Source organism: Eubalaena glacialis, chromosome 9 (assembly GCF_028564815.1).
Source record: "Eubalaena glacialis isolate mEubGla1 chromosome 9, mEubGla1.1.hap2.+ XY, whole genome shotgun sequence".
Taxonomy (NCBI): Eukaryota; Metazoa; Chordata; class Mammalia; order Artiodactyla; family Balaenidae; genus Eubalaena; species Eubalaena glacialis.
In genome coordinates, this window is record NC_083724.1 from 115,264,426 (window position 1) to 115,282,379 (window position 17,954).

The 17,954-nt window shown below is 34.6% G+C and overlaps 1 protein-coding gene across 9 annotated transcripts in view; it reads left to right on the forward strand.

Moving 5' to 3' along the window:
- Nucleotides 1–17,954, forward strand: part of HMBOX1 (homeobox containing 1) — a 181,174-nt gene that overhangs the window by 91,968 nt on the left and 71,252 nt on the right. For all 9 annotated transcript variants that reach the window (XM_061200742.1, XM_061200745.1, XM_061200743.1 and 6 more), the window contains exon 4: nucleotides 5,211–5,296. In XM_061200742.1, the coding sequence (XP_061056725.1) occupies nucleotides 5,211–5,296 (86 nt within the window). The remainder of the gene's footprint in view (nucleotides 1–5,210; nucleotides 5,297–17,954) is intronic.

Consider the following 17,954-nt stretch of genomic DNA (forward strand, 5'->3'; position numbering starts at 1 on the left):
TGGTATCTGTTGCCTCTGTAAATAAATTTTTCATGTGTGTAGATTTCAGTAAAATTTTAGGAATGGTGGTTAATGTAACTCAAGACAAAGTGTGAAAGCCATAATGGACTTATCCCCCACTCTTCCCCCACGTGATATTTGCCACATCAAATCAATCACTTAACTAGCCTAATGAGTTTTTATTTGGTAGAATGTTAGAGAAAGTTTTGAGAAGTGAATCTTTCTGAGTACCCTGTGCCCACATAGGGCTACACTGCCCTTTGCCTACTCAACACTGTGGTGATATAGTGGGTTGGACTTGGTGGTCTCTAGGTGGGGAGAATGGATACCTGAATGCCTTCCTGCCTCCTTTCCTACATGTGTCATATGTAATTCACCTCTTATATGCTTACATTCCCCAACCTCCAGAGCACTCAGCCGTAAGATAGAGCTTTCAAATTTCATAATCCACTGGGTCCACGAACTTAACTCCTAATAATTTCAAGGTATACAAAGGAAGCTTTTTTTTTTTTTTGTAGAACTTGATTAATTTGTAACTGTATACCTGATTAGCTTGTTAAGAATCAGAAAGAGAGTAACTGCTACTTTTTCCATTTTTGGATTGATCAGGGTTAAAAAAAAAATGAAAGGGAAACTAGAATGTGAATTCTCAGCAAATTGTTGAATATAACATTTTAGGAAGGACTTTAAAGCCAGGAGCTAAAATAAAGACCGATTTTCCGTGTTAATATTTTTTAAAAGCATCTGTTAATATATATGTTTATATATAGGTATATATGTACATCTGCTAATATAATAGTGTGTACCTATTAAAGTGTATCTGTCCTATTGTGTATATATAAAATAACAATTGAAATGAGGCTTAATCAGAATTAATAAACAATGTCATATAAAAGATATTATTCCTAACTACCCACATACTAAATTTCATGAGTGTTTAGTATGTTATCTAGGATCCTGAGACTTTCTTCTGAGTTGGTTATCCATATGCCTAATAATAGCTTATTTACTTGTGTAGGTAGGGATTTATGTTCTATAAGACATAATAATCAGTTACCATGTTATTCACACAGACAGAATAGCTTTTGTTTTAACATTATCTTTTAAAATTCTAAATTATGCTTTATCTCCATGAGTAGAAATTAAAGGGAGAAGGTTTTTATTCATATGTGAAAAAATTTGTGTGTAATTATATTTTCCCACCTGTGAAATAGTCTGTCTTGGTAGGTATTGCTCCATCTCTGGAAGTCTTTGAGATAGATGTCTACTTTAAAGGGTCCTACAGAATGTGTAGTGTATATCAACTAAGAGAATATGGAAGATCTTAAAGCATACCACTTTTAAACATTCAGTCTTTAATAGCCTTTGTTCCAGAAAAGGGAGTATTACCGTTTTGAGCTAGTGTACATAACTCTCTTCCATTCTGTTTTGGGAAGCTTAAACATATTTGATATTAAGAATTTAGAGCTGTTTTATAAATTATCTAGATCAGGTTTTCCATTTTATAACCTTTTATCTTCAACTACAGATTTGTTCATTCATGGAACAAATTAAGCTCTATTATATGCAAACCCCATGATGAATAAGACACAATCTTTGTGCTAAAGGACTTTGTAGGCTAGTAGGAGAGATAAGACCAGATCAGGAACAACTATAATACAGAATAGCATGTAATATATTCGCATGTGAGTAGTATAATCAAAATGGTAAAGTTAGTTATTGGAAGAAAAGATCTTTTTTAGCTCTGAGGATCAGGGAGAACTTCTCTGAATAGGTGGCAATTATTATTATTTTAAGATGTATTTAAAAAGGGTAATTTCATGAAGAGGCATTACTGAGTGTGTGTAAGTGGTTAGATACAAATAGAGTGGTAGCTTATCTTAGAAATAAACTATAGAGTCAAAGAAAGATCAGCCTACACTTCACTTTTATTCCATAAGACTGGAGGATAGAAATCATGAGAAGTGTGAGACTTTATAAGATAAGGGAGGAAAAGTGGATTCATTCTCCTTAAAGATGTCAAATTTTAGATGAAGAGAGGAAGTAAGGAGTAGATGAGAGAGTTAGATTTGGAGTCAATGAAGGAGTTTTCACACCAGGAAATTGGTGACTTCACAGGGTACAGTGTGGACAACATTAGGAGAGGCAGGTCGTTAAAGAAGGTGGAATGAGTGAGGGGGAATATGTGAAAGTTTGAAGAACAAATTTAACCCAGTAGAATGGAAGTTTTTGAAATACATAAGAGAATTGGACACAGTGAAAGTTAAATGCTGTTACTATTTTGAAAATACCTAGTGTAACCAACCAAATGACACAACACTTGTATCTAAATTGACTTTATAGAAGTCTTTTCATGGTGCCTTAAAATACCCAATGCAGATGTTTACTTCAGTCTTACATACTTAGAGCAGATTGTTTGTTTATTCTTTTCCTGGGATTCTTTCCAGGGTATTATAAAATAATAGTCATTGTTTATGTAGTGCTTTTACAGTTTCAAAAAGTTTTACGTTGAAGAATTAAAAAAATTTTTATACTGTATACACACACACATTTGATATTAAATTTTGTTTAAATTTAATTTCAGTGCTTGGAGAAAAATCTTAAAAGGCTTGTGGTGGGGGGTATTAATGTTCTCATTTTACCAGATGATGAAACCAGCTTTATTAAATGACTTGCCCAAGCACACTCTTATCTTTTAAGTTTTATGTTTTTCTTCAATTTGAAAAAGTTTCTCTCTGGTAAAGCAGTTGAGTAAAGCGGTTTTTTTGGTTATTTTAAAACTCATTGTGGGTGCTTAGAAACTTGCCAAGGATCTAAAAATATAGTCTCTGAGAGAGGGTAAGTGAACTGCTGCTGTCTTGCAGACTTTTTGGTGTTCCTTCTGTCTTGCTGCAGTCCTTGGTAATACCATACTGCAGGGCTGTGAATAATTCACAAACCGGATATGCCCTACTGGAATAATTGAGTGTTATCTCCTCTTTGTGACTTAGTCTCTAGGTGAAATTGATTTTAAATAAATTGATTTAAATTCCAGTTTAAATCAGTAAACAAGAAAATACCATTTAATCACTTTCCCCACAAAAGCACATTTTTATTTAACCTTAATAGATAGTCTCTTAAACTCAGTTTTCATTTTCCTAGAGGGACACTCTATACATTGAAATGCAATGCTTTATTTAAATTTTTTCAGGTTAATTTTGCATCTGTATCAGAAACCAAATGATTTGGTTGTTTTATTTACATAAGCCAATTGAAATAGATACTGCTGAAGTTTCTCTCTTGCTCTACTGATTGTTGATGGATATCTGACAGCCATATGGTAATGTAGACAGTTATTTTGTTTGACATTAAAATGTATTTCTTTGTGCCTTTTTCTTTCAGATACATAATTTTAAAATGAGAATGATACTTTTCAAAGAAATATTTCAAATATAAATAAGCATTGTAGAAGGAATCTAGGGAGTATCTAGATCAGTATGAGAAATTTCAAATATTGGATTAGGCAGTGGCCTCTTTATTTCCTTCCTTTGGGAATCTTTTTGATTAGGATTTCCAGCCAGTAGATGAGGAGTAGACTGGAGCTCCAGATTGGAAGCTGTCCCTACTGTCACTTCTCTGCTGTTTTCCAGAATTCCTGAAAGGGAGCATGGAATTCACCAACAGAGTGTACAGCTCCTCCTCAGCAAAGGACTGCAAATCTGCTCTGAGTGAATCACAGCTGATTCTTTGGGGATAGGATACTTTCTTTCCTTGTTCCAAATAATCTGTAGAGAGACTTGAGCTCCTATAAGGAGTCTGTGGATCATTCACAAAATGATTTGTAAAGATGTCATGATCCCTTTGTCTCAGATCAGGGGTTCACAAACTTTTTCTGTAAAGGGTTAGATGGAAAACATTTTAGACTTCGTGGCCAAGAGGCAAAATCGAGAATATAATATAGATACTCACGTACAAGAGAGAAAGCAAATGGTCACAAATTTTTATTTGCAAAATTCAATATAGAATAATTAATAATCGAATACAATTTTTAAAATACAGGCCTACTAATGAGAAGAATGGAATTTTTTGGTGGGAAGAGGATAATATTTTGCTTACTTCATGTTCAAAGTTAGTATTCCCTGTCCTCAAATTGATTGCGAATGTTCATCTGTGAAAACTATTCTTAGCTCATAGGTTGTATAAAAACAGGTGGGAGGCCAGATTTAGTCCATGGGCCATAGTTGCTGACCCCCTGTGTTAGACCATAAATTGCCACTCTTCTGTTACTTTTGAGCTTGAATGAAAATCCATTTATGTAATCCCTTTGAACATTCAAAGAGAAATTGGTCTTTAAGGCTTTAAGTATAATTTTTACTGAAGTATTCTGTTTGTTCTGATGGAGAAACGGAAGTCTTGCCGTTCATTGTCATTCTAGTGAATGTCTAGTCTTTTGAGAATTTGTTGAATTTTTAAATAAGGTAAAAATTTATAAAGCATCTAGTGAAGGAAAAATTAGGTCTATAATATGTAATCCCAAGGACACAAAATATAGTGTAGTTTTAAGTATTAAGCATTCTGTATATTACATGTACTAGGAAATTAATGTCTTTTATATTAAAATTTTATATTCAACCCATCCTGCTTAAAATTTTTTTGGTTTATTCAGGACAAAGAAGGCAAATTAAAAGGCAAAGCCTTCTTAAAACGGCTAATATTTTAGCAGTTGTGAGAATGATGATTTCTATTCCTTTAACAAAGGTTTTCAAATGAACTGAACATTATTTATGCAGTTGCATAGTTAACATGCGAAACCACAGTCTACTCACAACTGATTTTTGTTGTTGTTGTTGCTTTTTATTTTTCTAGGATTTCTGTCTGTGTAAGATATATTCATTACCCAGTAATGAAACTTTGTATATACCATATGGCAGCCTTGTTCCTAATGTGAATTATAAACAGCATGCGATTAACCATCCTCTGGTATGAGACTTATATCTACTGTGGCATTCACTAAAGCGTCTGTCTGATGGTGTGATGTTTTAGGACTTGAATATTTGGTGTTTCTTGGTTTGTTTTAATTTCATATTTTCACACAAGCTTGGTCTGTTTACCTTTATTTTTGTGTCCTTTCTTTCTATGTTCTCCCCACCTCTCTGCTTCACCTTTCTTAGCAAAGATGAGGATTTCTACCTTCAACATACATTGTTGGTCTTGTCTTCTGTTTTTGTTAGGAGGGACAGCAGTGTGATAAAAGAGGAAATCAAAGCCTTTCTTGCCAATCGGAGGATTTCCCAAGCAGTTGTTGCACAGGTAACAGGTAAGAGCTGAAGAGTCCTTTATTCTAGAATCTTGTCTAGTCTCTGCCTTCTGGTGCAGATGTTGGAATATTGCTTGCATTTCTGCATTGCAGTGCAGATCTGTCAACTTAGGCATAATAATGTATGCCTGTGATTTAAAACCCATTGTCTCCGACATCTTGGAACTTCTCCAGTGACTTTTTTTTTTTTTACTTTTGCTAGTAAATTTTATAGCATTTGTAATAAGCACAAAATTCCCTATTTTATGGCTAAAAAAGGATTCTCTGGTTTTCTTGTAATTGTGACAGAGCTTATGACACATGCACATCCAACTGCTATCTACATTTCATATTTTTAAAAGCTTCACAGTCCTCCAAATCCAATCCCCGATTTTACCAATTAAAAAATGATTTATGAGAGTAAAGGAAGTTGTGTTTTTTCAACCACTTTTCTGTATGTGAAAGCTTTCCTCAAAGCATTTCTGAGAAGATAAGAATTACCAGTGTCTTCTCTTTGTTTTTTATATCCCATCCCATTACCCACCCCACCGCAGCCCCATCCTGAGTATGTGGTGTATATGTGTCATTCTCTATTCAGATTGCATTTTTTATGGAGTTCTTGAATTTTGGGGTAGCATGTGTTTTCTTTGTTGGTCTGTAGTCTTCCTTTCTTGGATATCAATGATTTATAAGACCTTAATAAAATCAACTGTGTCTTAGTCATGAGAGGAACCAGAAACTCTTTCAACTACATGTTGTAGTTGATACATTGTTGTGTGTTGTACATTGATGGATATGAAAATTAATTTGTTCCTCCCCTTCTTTTTTTTAACATGCCACTAGCAGCTCTGTGACTTTGGGCTTTTTAGCCTCTGCACCTCAGTTTCTTACTTCTACAATGATATAGTTGGATCTGATCTTTAACAGTACCTTCCAATTTTAAGATACTATTTCTGTTCTCTAGACATTGATACATATTGAAGCTCATTTACCTAAAAGGTTGTTATTGACCATTTATTTGTTTAAAAATGAAACTTGAGATTTCAGAAGTCTTAAATTTCACCCCAAGAATCTAAGGTCAGCCAATCTTAATATGTGTGTAACGTATTACACTAGTAATGTATTTTTATAAATGACACTTCCGTTCATGGTAAAAAAAAAAATTTAATTAAAGGCATGTCCCTTCGCCTAGAAATCTTAAACAAAAGGACAGTGTGTGAATTTAATTTTTGTAATCTTCAGTTGTTTTTCAATAGGATATTTAAAATAAATTGTTACCTTTGTCTTCAAGGATTAAGGCATGGTGCTAAGGGCATTGTAAGGGCAAGTTAAGTGGGTTTTACCAAAACCCACTGATGTGCACTATGGAAAGATGGAGCGTTGTCTTTCAGGACTTTTATTTCAGCCCCCAAGATTAGTAGCAATAGTATCTTCTAGCTTGTCAGCCTTAAAAAAAAAAAAAAAAAAGACAAAATTGTACTGTTGTAAGCAGCATTATAAAGTTGATTTTGCCCAAGCGGAAATATTTCTGAATGTCTTGAATACCCTGAATCTTGAATCATCTTGGACTTTTAAAATAATATCTTTTGAAACCCATCAGACGTTGATGCAAATTATAATAAAATACCTTTAAAAGGAATTTCTTAGACATATATAAAGCATTAGTTATACCATTCATCAAATCCTGCCTTTTTGGGGTTTTTGTTTGTTTGTTTGTTTTGTTTTTTCTATTCAATATTTTTCCTTAAGTTTTTATAAAACTTATTTTATACTGGAGTATAGCCGATTAACAATGTTGTGATAGTTTCAGGTGCACAGCAAAGGGACTCAGCCATACATATACATGTATCCATTCTCCCCAGTACTGCCGTTTGGAAAGGGAAATTAAAAGATGTTTTAGCATCTTGCTACTCAAAATGTAGTCCATGGGACAGCAGTATTGGAAGCTTATTAGAAATGTAAAGATACAGAGTATCACGCTATACCTACTGAATCAGAATTTACATTTTAACCAGATCTCCAGGTTATCTGGGTGTGAGAAGTGCAGTTCTAGGAGACTGGTAAGCTTTCCTGATACTAACTTCAATGGATTGGCACTGTTTAACATTGCCCCAGTCAGTGACAGTCATCATGATGCCATCTCCTGTTTTGAAAGCAAGACTTGAAATTTTTACACAGGTATTATCTGTTATAACACATGGACTTTTCTTTTGCCACTGTAATCATAGGATTTGGTACTGTTAAAACTTCTTCCCCCCATTTCTGCCTCACCCCAACTTATTCTTCCTTCTCTTCATTCCTAGTCCAAAAGCTGGTTCATTTCCCCTTGATCAGATATCTTTAATGGTTCTCCATTGTCTAGAAAATGAAACTCTTTATAATCTACTCCAGCCTTCTCTTTATATCCATCTCCTATTCAGTGTAATCCCTAGCTGGATTCAGCTACGTGCCGTTTCTAGTATTCTGCTCACCTGGATGCTAATAAATCGTTGACTGTGCCTAGGATACCTTCACCTCCTCACCTTGGTCTTATCAATTCCTGTTTATCAACATTACCTCAGTTATTATCCTCATTCTGATTTCTTTGATCACTTTAGCCCATGTAGACCTCTCTTTTTTCTGAAATTAATACACTTAGTTTACCACCCTGAGATATTATAGTAGTATTCTTTAAAAGCAGAGATCTTTCTTAGACATGCTCAAAGAGTCTAGCATTGCACATACTCTCTGAAGATCTCATGTTTACCTAGAAAGGGAGTATTGGTGAAGCTAACACAAGCTACACGTGTGAAAATTTATCCAGTATGACTTTGTCCAGTGATGTTTCCCCTCTAGAAATATTAATTTGCTCAACAAATGCAGCATATATTCCTGCCCTTAAGGAATTTGTATTTTTCTTTTATCTACTTTAATTTAATTATTTACATAAGGCAGGGGAATGAGGATGATTTATAACCAGATTGGTTCATTGTCCCTTTGGTCAACTAACTGAATTCATGTATTTCTCATGTATTACTGTGTTACATTTTCACCCAGCCTGTCTAACCATCAAACTAAACTCAGGGGCAGTGCTTTTTATTCCAGAAAAGACATCCAGCTACAAAATGGTGAGTTAGTGAGAATCAGTATGAAGCTTGGCCCTCATAATTGGCCCACCTGAGATAGAGTGGCCCGAGTGAGGAAGCCTTCCAGGTGCCCAGGGCTCACTCCTTGGGGTACCTGATTAATATATAGGCACATTTTTCTGTCTAAACAAATTAATCAAGTGTCTCTTAAAAGAATGTCTACCTGATGAAATCTACCCCAAAATAAAGTTTAGGATATGGTGCTCTGGAATCTGTCCTGTATTGGAGTCTCTTGAAGTCAGTTAAGTTTAACTCTAATATGTGAAATAATGAAATAAATCAACCTTGGGATAACAATGAGAACAAGTGGTGCATAACAAAAGGAAATGCTAAATAAAAATTGTAGTGAGGTGCAAAATTATAACACATGGGCTTGTTCCAGAAACAAAATACAGAGGCTTCTTTTTATAGATTGGGAGGATTTCTATAATAAGATAAACAAGAAGTTCATGGGTGGGGTCTGTATAAATAATATCCTACTGATAGGAAAAATGACAGTATAAACAGGATATAATAACAGTGCCTGCTGAATTTCCCAGCATGTTATTTGTAGCTTTTTTCACAGAGTCACAGCTGCTCCCACCAAGGGTGGATTTTTACCTCTGTAAGAGGTCGAGCAACTTTCTAAATTCTCACTAACAGTGGTGGGGTGGGGAGCATACATAGCCTTTGCTTTAGTAATAAATAACGTATGTTTTATATTCACTTTCAGGGTGAAACATTTTCTTGGGCTATTAGAATTCTTAAAACATGATTTTCTTTTTAAATGACCTCTGGGAAAAATCACGCTGGCAGAATAAATGAGTAAATGGGCAGTGCTTGAGTGAGTGCTTATCAGCTAAATAAATATACTAATTAGATTCATGTCCTCTTAAAAAATAAATAAATGAAAGAAGAGAAATTAATCATCTCTGAATTTTAAGAAATTTATCATAATTCTGTTTTCTTGAATGATAGCAGTATAATGGAAAAATGACCATTAAACTTTTGAATCCCAAAATTCTAGTCCTTCTGTCAAATAGCCTTGTGATCCAGGACAAATCACATAACTTCTCTGAGCCTCAGTTTCTTTATTTATAGGACGAGGGGTTTGACCAAATGTTTTCCAAGTATCTTTTCTAGTTGTCAAATTTCTGTTCTGTTTTTAAACTGTTAAGTACATTTAACAAGTATGCACTTTACCCCTATCTAGTGACTCTCATTCCCAAAATGTAAGAATTTGTATAAAGAGAAGCTCTGAAACAGTTTCAGAAGTGTTCCAGCTGTATTCAGATCACTTCCCTTTTCTTAGTTATCTTTAAAATGAAGAATAAAAGCACTACATATTCAATTTAATTATGATAATTTCTTTACAAAGTAGAACTTCAGACCAGACACTAAAAACCAACTAAAATGTCAATATACCTTTTTTTAAAAATAGACTTTATGTTTTAGAGTAGTTTTAGGTTCACAGCAAAAGTGAGCAGAAAGTATAGAGAGTTCCCATATACCTCCTGCCCCTCCACACACACACAGCCTTCCCTACTCTCAGCATCTTGCGCTAGAGTGGTACTTTTTTATAATATAAACCTATGTTGTCACCCAAAGTCCATAGTTTACTTTAGGTATAGATGGTTTTGTACATTCTATGGGTCTTGAAAAAAGTGTACTGACTAGTATCTACCATTATAGTATCAGAAGATGATACTATAGTTTCATTGCCTGAAAATCCTCTGTACGCCACCTATTCATCCTTCCCTCTCTCTCCCCTAACCCTTGGCAACTGCTGATCTTTTTACTGTCTCCGTAGTTTTGCCTTTTCCAGAATGTTATCATATTCTTTTCAGGTTGGCTTCTTTCACTTAATAATATGTATTTAAGGGTCTTTAATGTCTTTTCGTGGCTTGATAGTTCCTTTCTTTTTAGTGCTAAGTAATATTCCATTGTCTAGATGTACCACAGTTTATCCATTCACCTACTGAAGGACATCTTGGTTGCTTTCAAGTTTTGGCAATTATGAATAAAGCAGCTCTAAACAAGTAGAATTTACATCTATATTAGAAAAGCAGTGTTGGTAGGGCATAAGTCACAGACTATGGTATTGTCCTATTATAATACAACCAAACATAATTATAATGCTTATTTAACAAGATTTTATCAATTCCTACCTAATGAATTTTACTAGTTTTATGTAGAGCTCCACTATGAAGGCTATTATCTATATAAAATGCACAGATTTCTGTATATGAGATGGGACTTGTGTCTCCAAATTGAAAAGGTTTATAGCTTTAGTTTCTATTAGGAGAAAACTTCTTATAAATGTTTTTGCAGAGTGCATTTTAGGATTTTCCCTTGTCTTGCAGCCTCTGAAGGATAAGAACAGATGTTGTCCTATGGTTCAAAAAATTCTTACTTTTATTCTCATTTTCTTCTATGTTCTGCAATTTGTTGCCAAACTATTTTCTTGTAAACACAACACATAAGGTTACCTTTCTTTTCCGTAGGAAAAAATCCAGGCTATATATCTGAATACCCCTATTTTCTCACTTTGATGATGGCTGTGAAAAATTGGAGTGAAAATAATTTCAGAGGACACTTTTTGTTGTTAGAAAGTCAGTTTTCTACAATTCTTGAAATTTATTGTCCTACCAGGGCTTTTATCATTTCAAATGCAATGTACGGGGCCATACATTTTTGGTGTTAAAAAACTAAGGAAGGTTGGTTTTCAAGTATAAAACAAGATTTCTCTTCCACCTGTATTTAAAGTAGAAACTATATTTTAAAAACTTTTATTCTACCACAAGCTTTGACAAAAGTGATTTTAAAAGGTTAGACACAGATGTGGTTTTTCCCCCTTCAGTAATTTTCACTTTTGTTTCTCCCCAATTCTTGCTTCCTAAGATCATGGAGAAAAGTCTGTACTTAAGGTATAATATTCCTTCAACAGCTTTATGAAATCCTTCTTACCTAACGTAAGTTAATTTTCTTTATATCAAAAAAAACCTACAGCGAAAAATGACAGAAAGAAGAAATACCCTAGTAAGAGTCAGAAGGTATCTGTGTCTGATAAAATAGCATAACCTAAAGTTCACCTGTAGGCAGTATTATAAATAACAGCCTGCAGAAGAAGGCTCTGAAGGGAATGGAATAAATACCATTTTTTGTAAACTACAAATATGGTCTTTTATACATTAAGGAATTATCCTGTTAACTCTTGAAGTTTACTCAGGGATAGATCTTAAATCAAAGAATTTGACATCAGTTGTTACATTTATTTAGGTGAGGAACTGAAGCTTGAACTAACCAAGCTGGAGGGCGTTGATATCTGAGAGACCTATAAAATTTTGAAACAATCATTCAGATTCTTACGGCCTTAAGAAAGCTTTTAATATCAGCGTGTGTCAGCTTCAGCTAAATTTAACTACAGTTGATCCTTAGACAACAGGGATTTGAACTGTGTGGGTCTACTTCTATGTGGATTTTTTTTCCAATAAATACATACCACAGTGTTTCACAGTCCACGGTTGTTTGAATCCACAGATGCAGAAACTGCCGATTTGGAGGGCCAGCTGTAAAGTTATACTTGGATTTTGGACTGGGCAGGGAGGTCAACACCTCTAACCCCCAGGTTGTTCAAGGGTCAACTAACTATATCATTTGATCCTCACAAAATAAACTTTTTTTTTTCACATGGATGTCTAATTGTTGGAGTATCATTTTTGGAAATGGTCAACAGTCGTCAAGACACTAGTCTTTCCCTATTAAATTACATTGTTCACAGAACTAGAACAAAAAATTTCACAATTTGTATGGAAACACAAAAGACCCCGAATAGCCAAAGCAATCTTGAGAACGAAAAATGGAGCTGGAGGAATCAGGCTCCCTGACTTCAGACTATATTACAAAGCTACAGTAATCAAGACAGTTTGGTACTGGCACAAAAACAGAAATATAGATCAATGGAACAGGATAGAAAGCCCAGAGATAAGCCCACGCACATATGGTCACCTTATCTTTGATAAAGGAGGCAAGCATATACAGTGGAGAAAAGACAGCCTCTTCAATAAGTGGTGCTGGGAAAATTGGACAGGTACATGTAAAAGTATGAAATTAGAACACTCCCTGACACCATACACAAAAATAAACTCAAAATGGATTAAAGATCTAAGTGTAAGGCCAGACACTATCAAACTCTTAGAGGAAAACATAGGCAGAACACTCTATGACATAAATCACAGCAAGATCCTTTTTGACCCAGCTCCTAGAGAAATGGAAATAAAAACACAAATAAACAAATGGGACCTAATGAAACTTAAAAGCTTTTGCACAGCAAAGGAAACCATAAACAAGACCAAAAGACAACCCTCAGAATGGGAGAAAATATTTGCAAATGAAGCAACTGACAAAGGATTAATCTCCAAGATTTACAAGCAGCTCATGCAGCTCAATAACAAAAAAACGAACAACCCAATCCAAAAATGGGCAGAAGACCTAAATAGACATTTCTCCAAAGAAGATATACAGATTGCCAACAAACACATGAAAGAATGCTCAACATCATTAATCATTAGAGAAATGCAAATCAAAACTACAATGAGGTATCATCTCACACCGGTCAGAATGGCCATCATCAAAAAATCTAGAAACAATAAATGCTGGAGAGGGTGTGGAGAAAAGGGAACACTCTTGCACTGTTGGTGGGAATGTAAATTGATACAGCCACTATGGAGAACAGTATGGAGGTTCCTTAAAAAACTAAAAATAGAACTACCGTACGACCCAGCAATCCCACTACTGGGCATATACCCTGAGAAAACCATAATTCAGAAAGAGTCATGTACCAAAATATTCATTGCAGCTCTGTTTACAATAGCCAGGACATGGAAGCAACCTAGGTGTCCATCATCGGATGAATGGATAAAGAAGATGTGGCACATATATACAATGGAATATTACTCAGCCATAAAAAGAAATGAAATGGAGGTATTTGTAGTGAGGTGGATGGACCTAGAGTCTGTCATACAGAGTGAAGTAAGTCAGAAAGAGAAAAAGAAATACAGTATGCTAACACATATATATGGAATCTAAGGGAAAAAAAGGTCATGAAGAACCTAGTGGCAAGATGGGAATAAAGACACAGACCTACTAGAGAATGGACTTGAGGATATGGGGAGGGGGAGGGGTGAGATGTGACAGGATGAGAGAGTGTCATGGACATATATACACTACCAAATGTAAAATAAATAGCTAGTGGGAAGCAGCCACATAGCACAGGGAGATCAGCTCGGTGCTTTGTGACCACCTAGAGGGGTGGGATAGAGAGGGTGGGAGGGAGGGAGATGCAAGAGGGAAGAGATATGGGAACATATGTATATGTATAACTGATTCACTTTGTTATAAAGCAGAAGCTAACACACCATTGTAAAGCAATTATACTTCAATAAAGATGTTTAAAAATAAATAAATAAATAAATAAATTACATTGGCACCTTTATTAAAAATCAGTTGAATGCATATGTGTGAGTCTGTTTGTGGGTTCTCTTTTGTCGTCCGTTGGACTTTATGTCTATCCCTATACCAATACAAAACTGTAAATTACTGTAAACTTATAGTAAATCTTGAAATCAGAATGTGTAATTTCTTCCAACTTTGTTTTTCTTTTTCAAGATCACTGTTGATATTCTAGGTCTTTTGCACTTCCGTACCATTTTAAAATCAGCCTCTCATATACCCTGAGAAAACCATAATTCCGAAAGAGTCATGTACCAGAATGTTCATTGCAGCTCTATTTACAATAGCCAGGACATGGAAGCAACCTAAGTGTCCATCAACAGATGAATGGATAAAGAAGATGTGGCACATATATACAATGGAATATTACTCAGCCATAAAAAGGAACGAAACTGAGTTATTTGTAGTGAGGTGGATGGAGTTAGAGTCTGTCATACAGAGTGAAGTAAGTCAGGAAGAGAAAAACAAATACCGTATGCTAACACATATGTATGGAATCTAAAAAAAGAAAAAGAAAAAGAAAAAAGAAAATGGTCAGAAGAACCTAGGGGCAAGATGGGAATAAAGATGCAGACCTACTAGAGAATGGACTTGAGGATATGGGAAGGGGGAAGGGTAAGCTGGGACAAAGTGAGAGAGTGGCATGGACATATATACACTACCAAACGTAAAATATATAGCTAGGGGGAAGCAGCCGCATAGCACAGGGAGATCAGCTCGGTGCTTTGTGACCACCTAGAGGCGTGGGATAGGGAGGGTGGGAGGGAGGGAGTTGCAAGCGGGAAGAGATATGGGGACATACGTATATGTATAACTGATTCACTTTGTTATAAAGCAGAAACTAACACACCATTGTAAAGCAATTATACTCCAATAAAGATGTAAAAAATAAATAAATAAAATAAAATAAAATCAGCCTCTCAATGTCTATGACAAAGCATATTTGTAGTGAGATTGTGTTGAATATAGAGATGAAGCTAGCATCAAGAATCTCTTAATCATATTGAGTGTTCCCATCTACGAACATGGTATATCTCTCCATTTGTTTAGGTCTTCTTTATTTTTCCTCAGCCATGTTAGTAGTTTTCAGAGTACAGGTCTCACACGTATTTTCTTAAATTCATCTAAATATTTTATACTTTTGGTATTACTATATTGGTACTATTTTTAATATCAATTTCCAGTTTGTTTCTTGTGTCATAGAATAGTTGATTTTGGTATATTGACCTTCTGTTTTGTAACCTTGCTAAAAATTTATTTATTTGGTACATTTTTTTGTAGCTTTTTTTGGTAAATTCTTAGGATTTTCTACATGGACAGTCGTGTTATCTGTGAATAGAAATAATTCTGCTTCTTCCTTTTCAATGTGTATGTCTTCTATTTCTTTTTCTTGTCTTATTGCATGGACTAGGACTGCTAGTTAAATATTAAATATATCTTTGCCTTTTTCCCAATCCTAGAGGGCAAGAATGCAATATTTCACCATTAAGTGCCATTTTAGCTGTAGATTTTTCGTTGATGTCCCATATCAAGATGACCTTTAAGGGAAGTTCCTGTCTATTTCTAGTTTCTGAGAATTTTTATCATGAATGAATGTTCTGTACTGTGTCAAATGCTTTTTCTGCATCTGTTGAGTTGACCATGTGGTTTTTGTTTTTTAGTCTTATTAATATGGGGAATTACACTGATTGATTTTCAAATGTTAAACCTTGCATTCTGGGAAAAACTTCACTGAATTATGATGTATTATTCTTTTATATGGTTTGATTCAATTTGCTGATATTTTGTTAAGAGTTCTTACATCTGTGTTCATAAAGGGGTATTGTTCTGGGTTTGTGTTGTTTTTTCTATTCTTGTAACGTCCTTGTCTAGTTTTGTTACTATGATAATATGACCTCATAAGATGAATTGGGAAGTGTTCTCTTGTATTTCTAGAAGAAATGGCGTAGAATTGTGTTATTTCTTCTCTAAATATCTTTTCTTGAGACTATGCTTTTTTTATTATAGTGTATATCTTAAACTTGGTAATGACTTACTGTCTAAATCTAATCCCGTAGGACTTGTACCCTGTACTGAAATCAGCAAAATAGAATGTAGAATAGTAGAGATTTGGGGGTCACTAATACTTTAAAGATTGCCAGCACTTTTCTACATGATTTTACCCTCGGCAGAAATATTTTTCTCTTGACAGTTGGCTAAGATAGCAGGATTACAAACCACAAACCAAATTGAATTTGCTTTAGGTACAACAATAGCCCTTCCCCTGTGCCCTAGTATGCCTGAGTAAAGAACATCATTTTCACTGACTTAAGCTATGGGATTTTGCTTTTTGTGTTAGTTTTACAAATATTGACTGACCTATCTCTAAATCTGTTCCCAAGCAGATCCATGGACAACATCTTGGTTTTTGGACACATTGATTTTAATGTACATGTCCAATATAACATTGCCCCAAGGTTGCTGTCATTATTCATGATGAGAATCATAGGAAAGAGTTTTTTAGAAACATACTTAATTTGATCTCTTTTGAATATTTCTAGACGTTTTAAGAACTACAATATCCTATTTTCTGAAAATTGTTTCTTTTTTCTCCTTTGTTTTAAACATACAGATTTTATGTTGTGCAAGCCCTTCGATTGCTAGATATTTTTGGAAGGATATTCATTACCAATTTGTCTTGATTTTTGTAGGATATAAAGAGTGACTTTGAAATGTTTGAGTGCTATGTGTTAAAATAATTATCACGCATAAAAATATTTAGTAGGAACTATATCTCTTAAACCATTGTTGCCCATGCTATTTTGAGTCTTTAGCTCAGCTTTATCATTGTGTTAAATACCTATCAGGACAGCATATAGTGCTCTGAGTTGTGGAAGACCAATTGCTCTGCTTTTTACTACTGTGCACCTTGTTAGCTATACCTGTCTTTTTGGAGAGCTTTTTATTTTTAGCTATAATGTATTTTAACACTTACCAAGTGCTAGATGCTGTGCTAACTGTTTTATATATTTGAGAGGCAGGTGTTAACTTCTTCAGTTATAGATGAGAAAACTGAGGCTAAAGGAGATTGAATCATTTGCCCATAGTCACACAGCTAATTACTGTTTGTCTTGCTGCAAAGCCAGTGTTCTTGACATGGCATTTCAGTATGTAAAGGCAATATAGTGCAGTGGTCAAGTGCATGACTTTGAGGATTTAAAATATTATTTCTGTCACTTACTAGTTACATAACTTTGGGCAACTTATTGAATGTCTTAAACGTCAGTTTCTTCTTTTGGAAAATGAGAAGAATAATGATACCTACCTAAGGGAGTTCTTGAGTAGATTAAATGAGTTAGTTTATGTAAAGTTTCTGGCACATAGTAAATGCCATAGAAATTGTTTATTATGATGATTATTAACCATTATACTGCTTAATGTTCAGCCAGCAATCATTTCCCCTTCATCTCTCTCCAGACTGACTTTTCTGAAGTTAAGCTTCTGAGACTAAATATGTTAACCATAATGTTTCTAGCCTTGGACCAACTTATAATGAACTTTAAAAAATATATACCACCCCCATGTTCATTGCAGCATACTTACAATAGCCAAGACATGGAAACAACCTAAGTGTAAATCAGTTTATGAATGGATAAAGAAAAATTTGTGACAACATGGATGGACCTTGAGGGCATTATGCTGAGTGAAATAAGTCAGACAGAGAAAGACAAATACTGTAAGATATCATTTATATGTGGAATCTTAAAAAACAAAAAACTCATAGATACAGAAAAGAGATTGGTGGTTGCCACGGGCAGGGTATGGAGGGTGTGCAAAATGGGTGAAAGGTGGTCAAAAAGGACAAATTTCCAATTATAAGGTAAATAAGTCCTGGGAATATAATGTACAGCATGGTGACTATAGTTAACAAAACTGTATTGTATATTGAAAGATGCTAAGAGAGTGGATCTTAAAAGTTCTCGTCACACATACACACAATGTTTGTAATTATAAATGGTGATGATGTTAACCAAACTTGTCATCATTTCACAATAAGCACATTTATCATTATGTTGTACACCTAA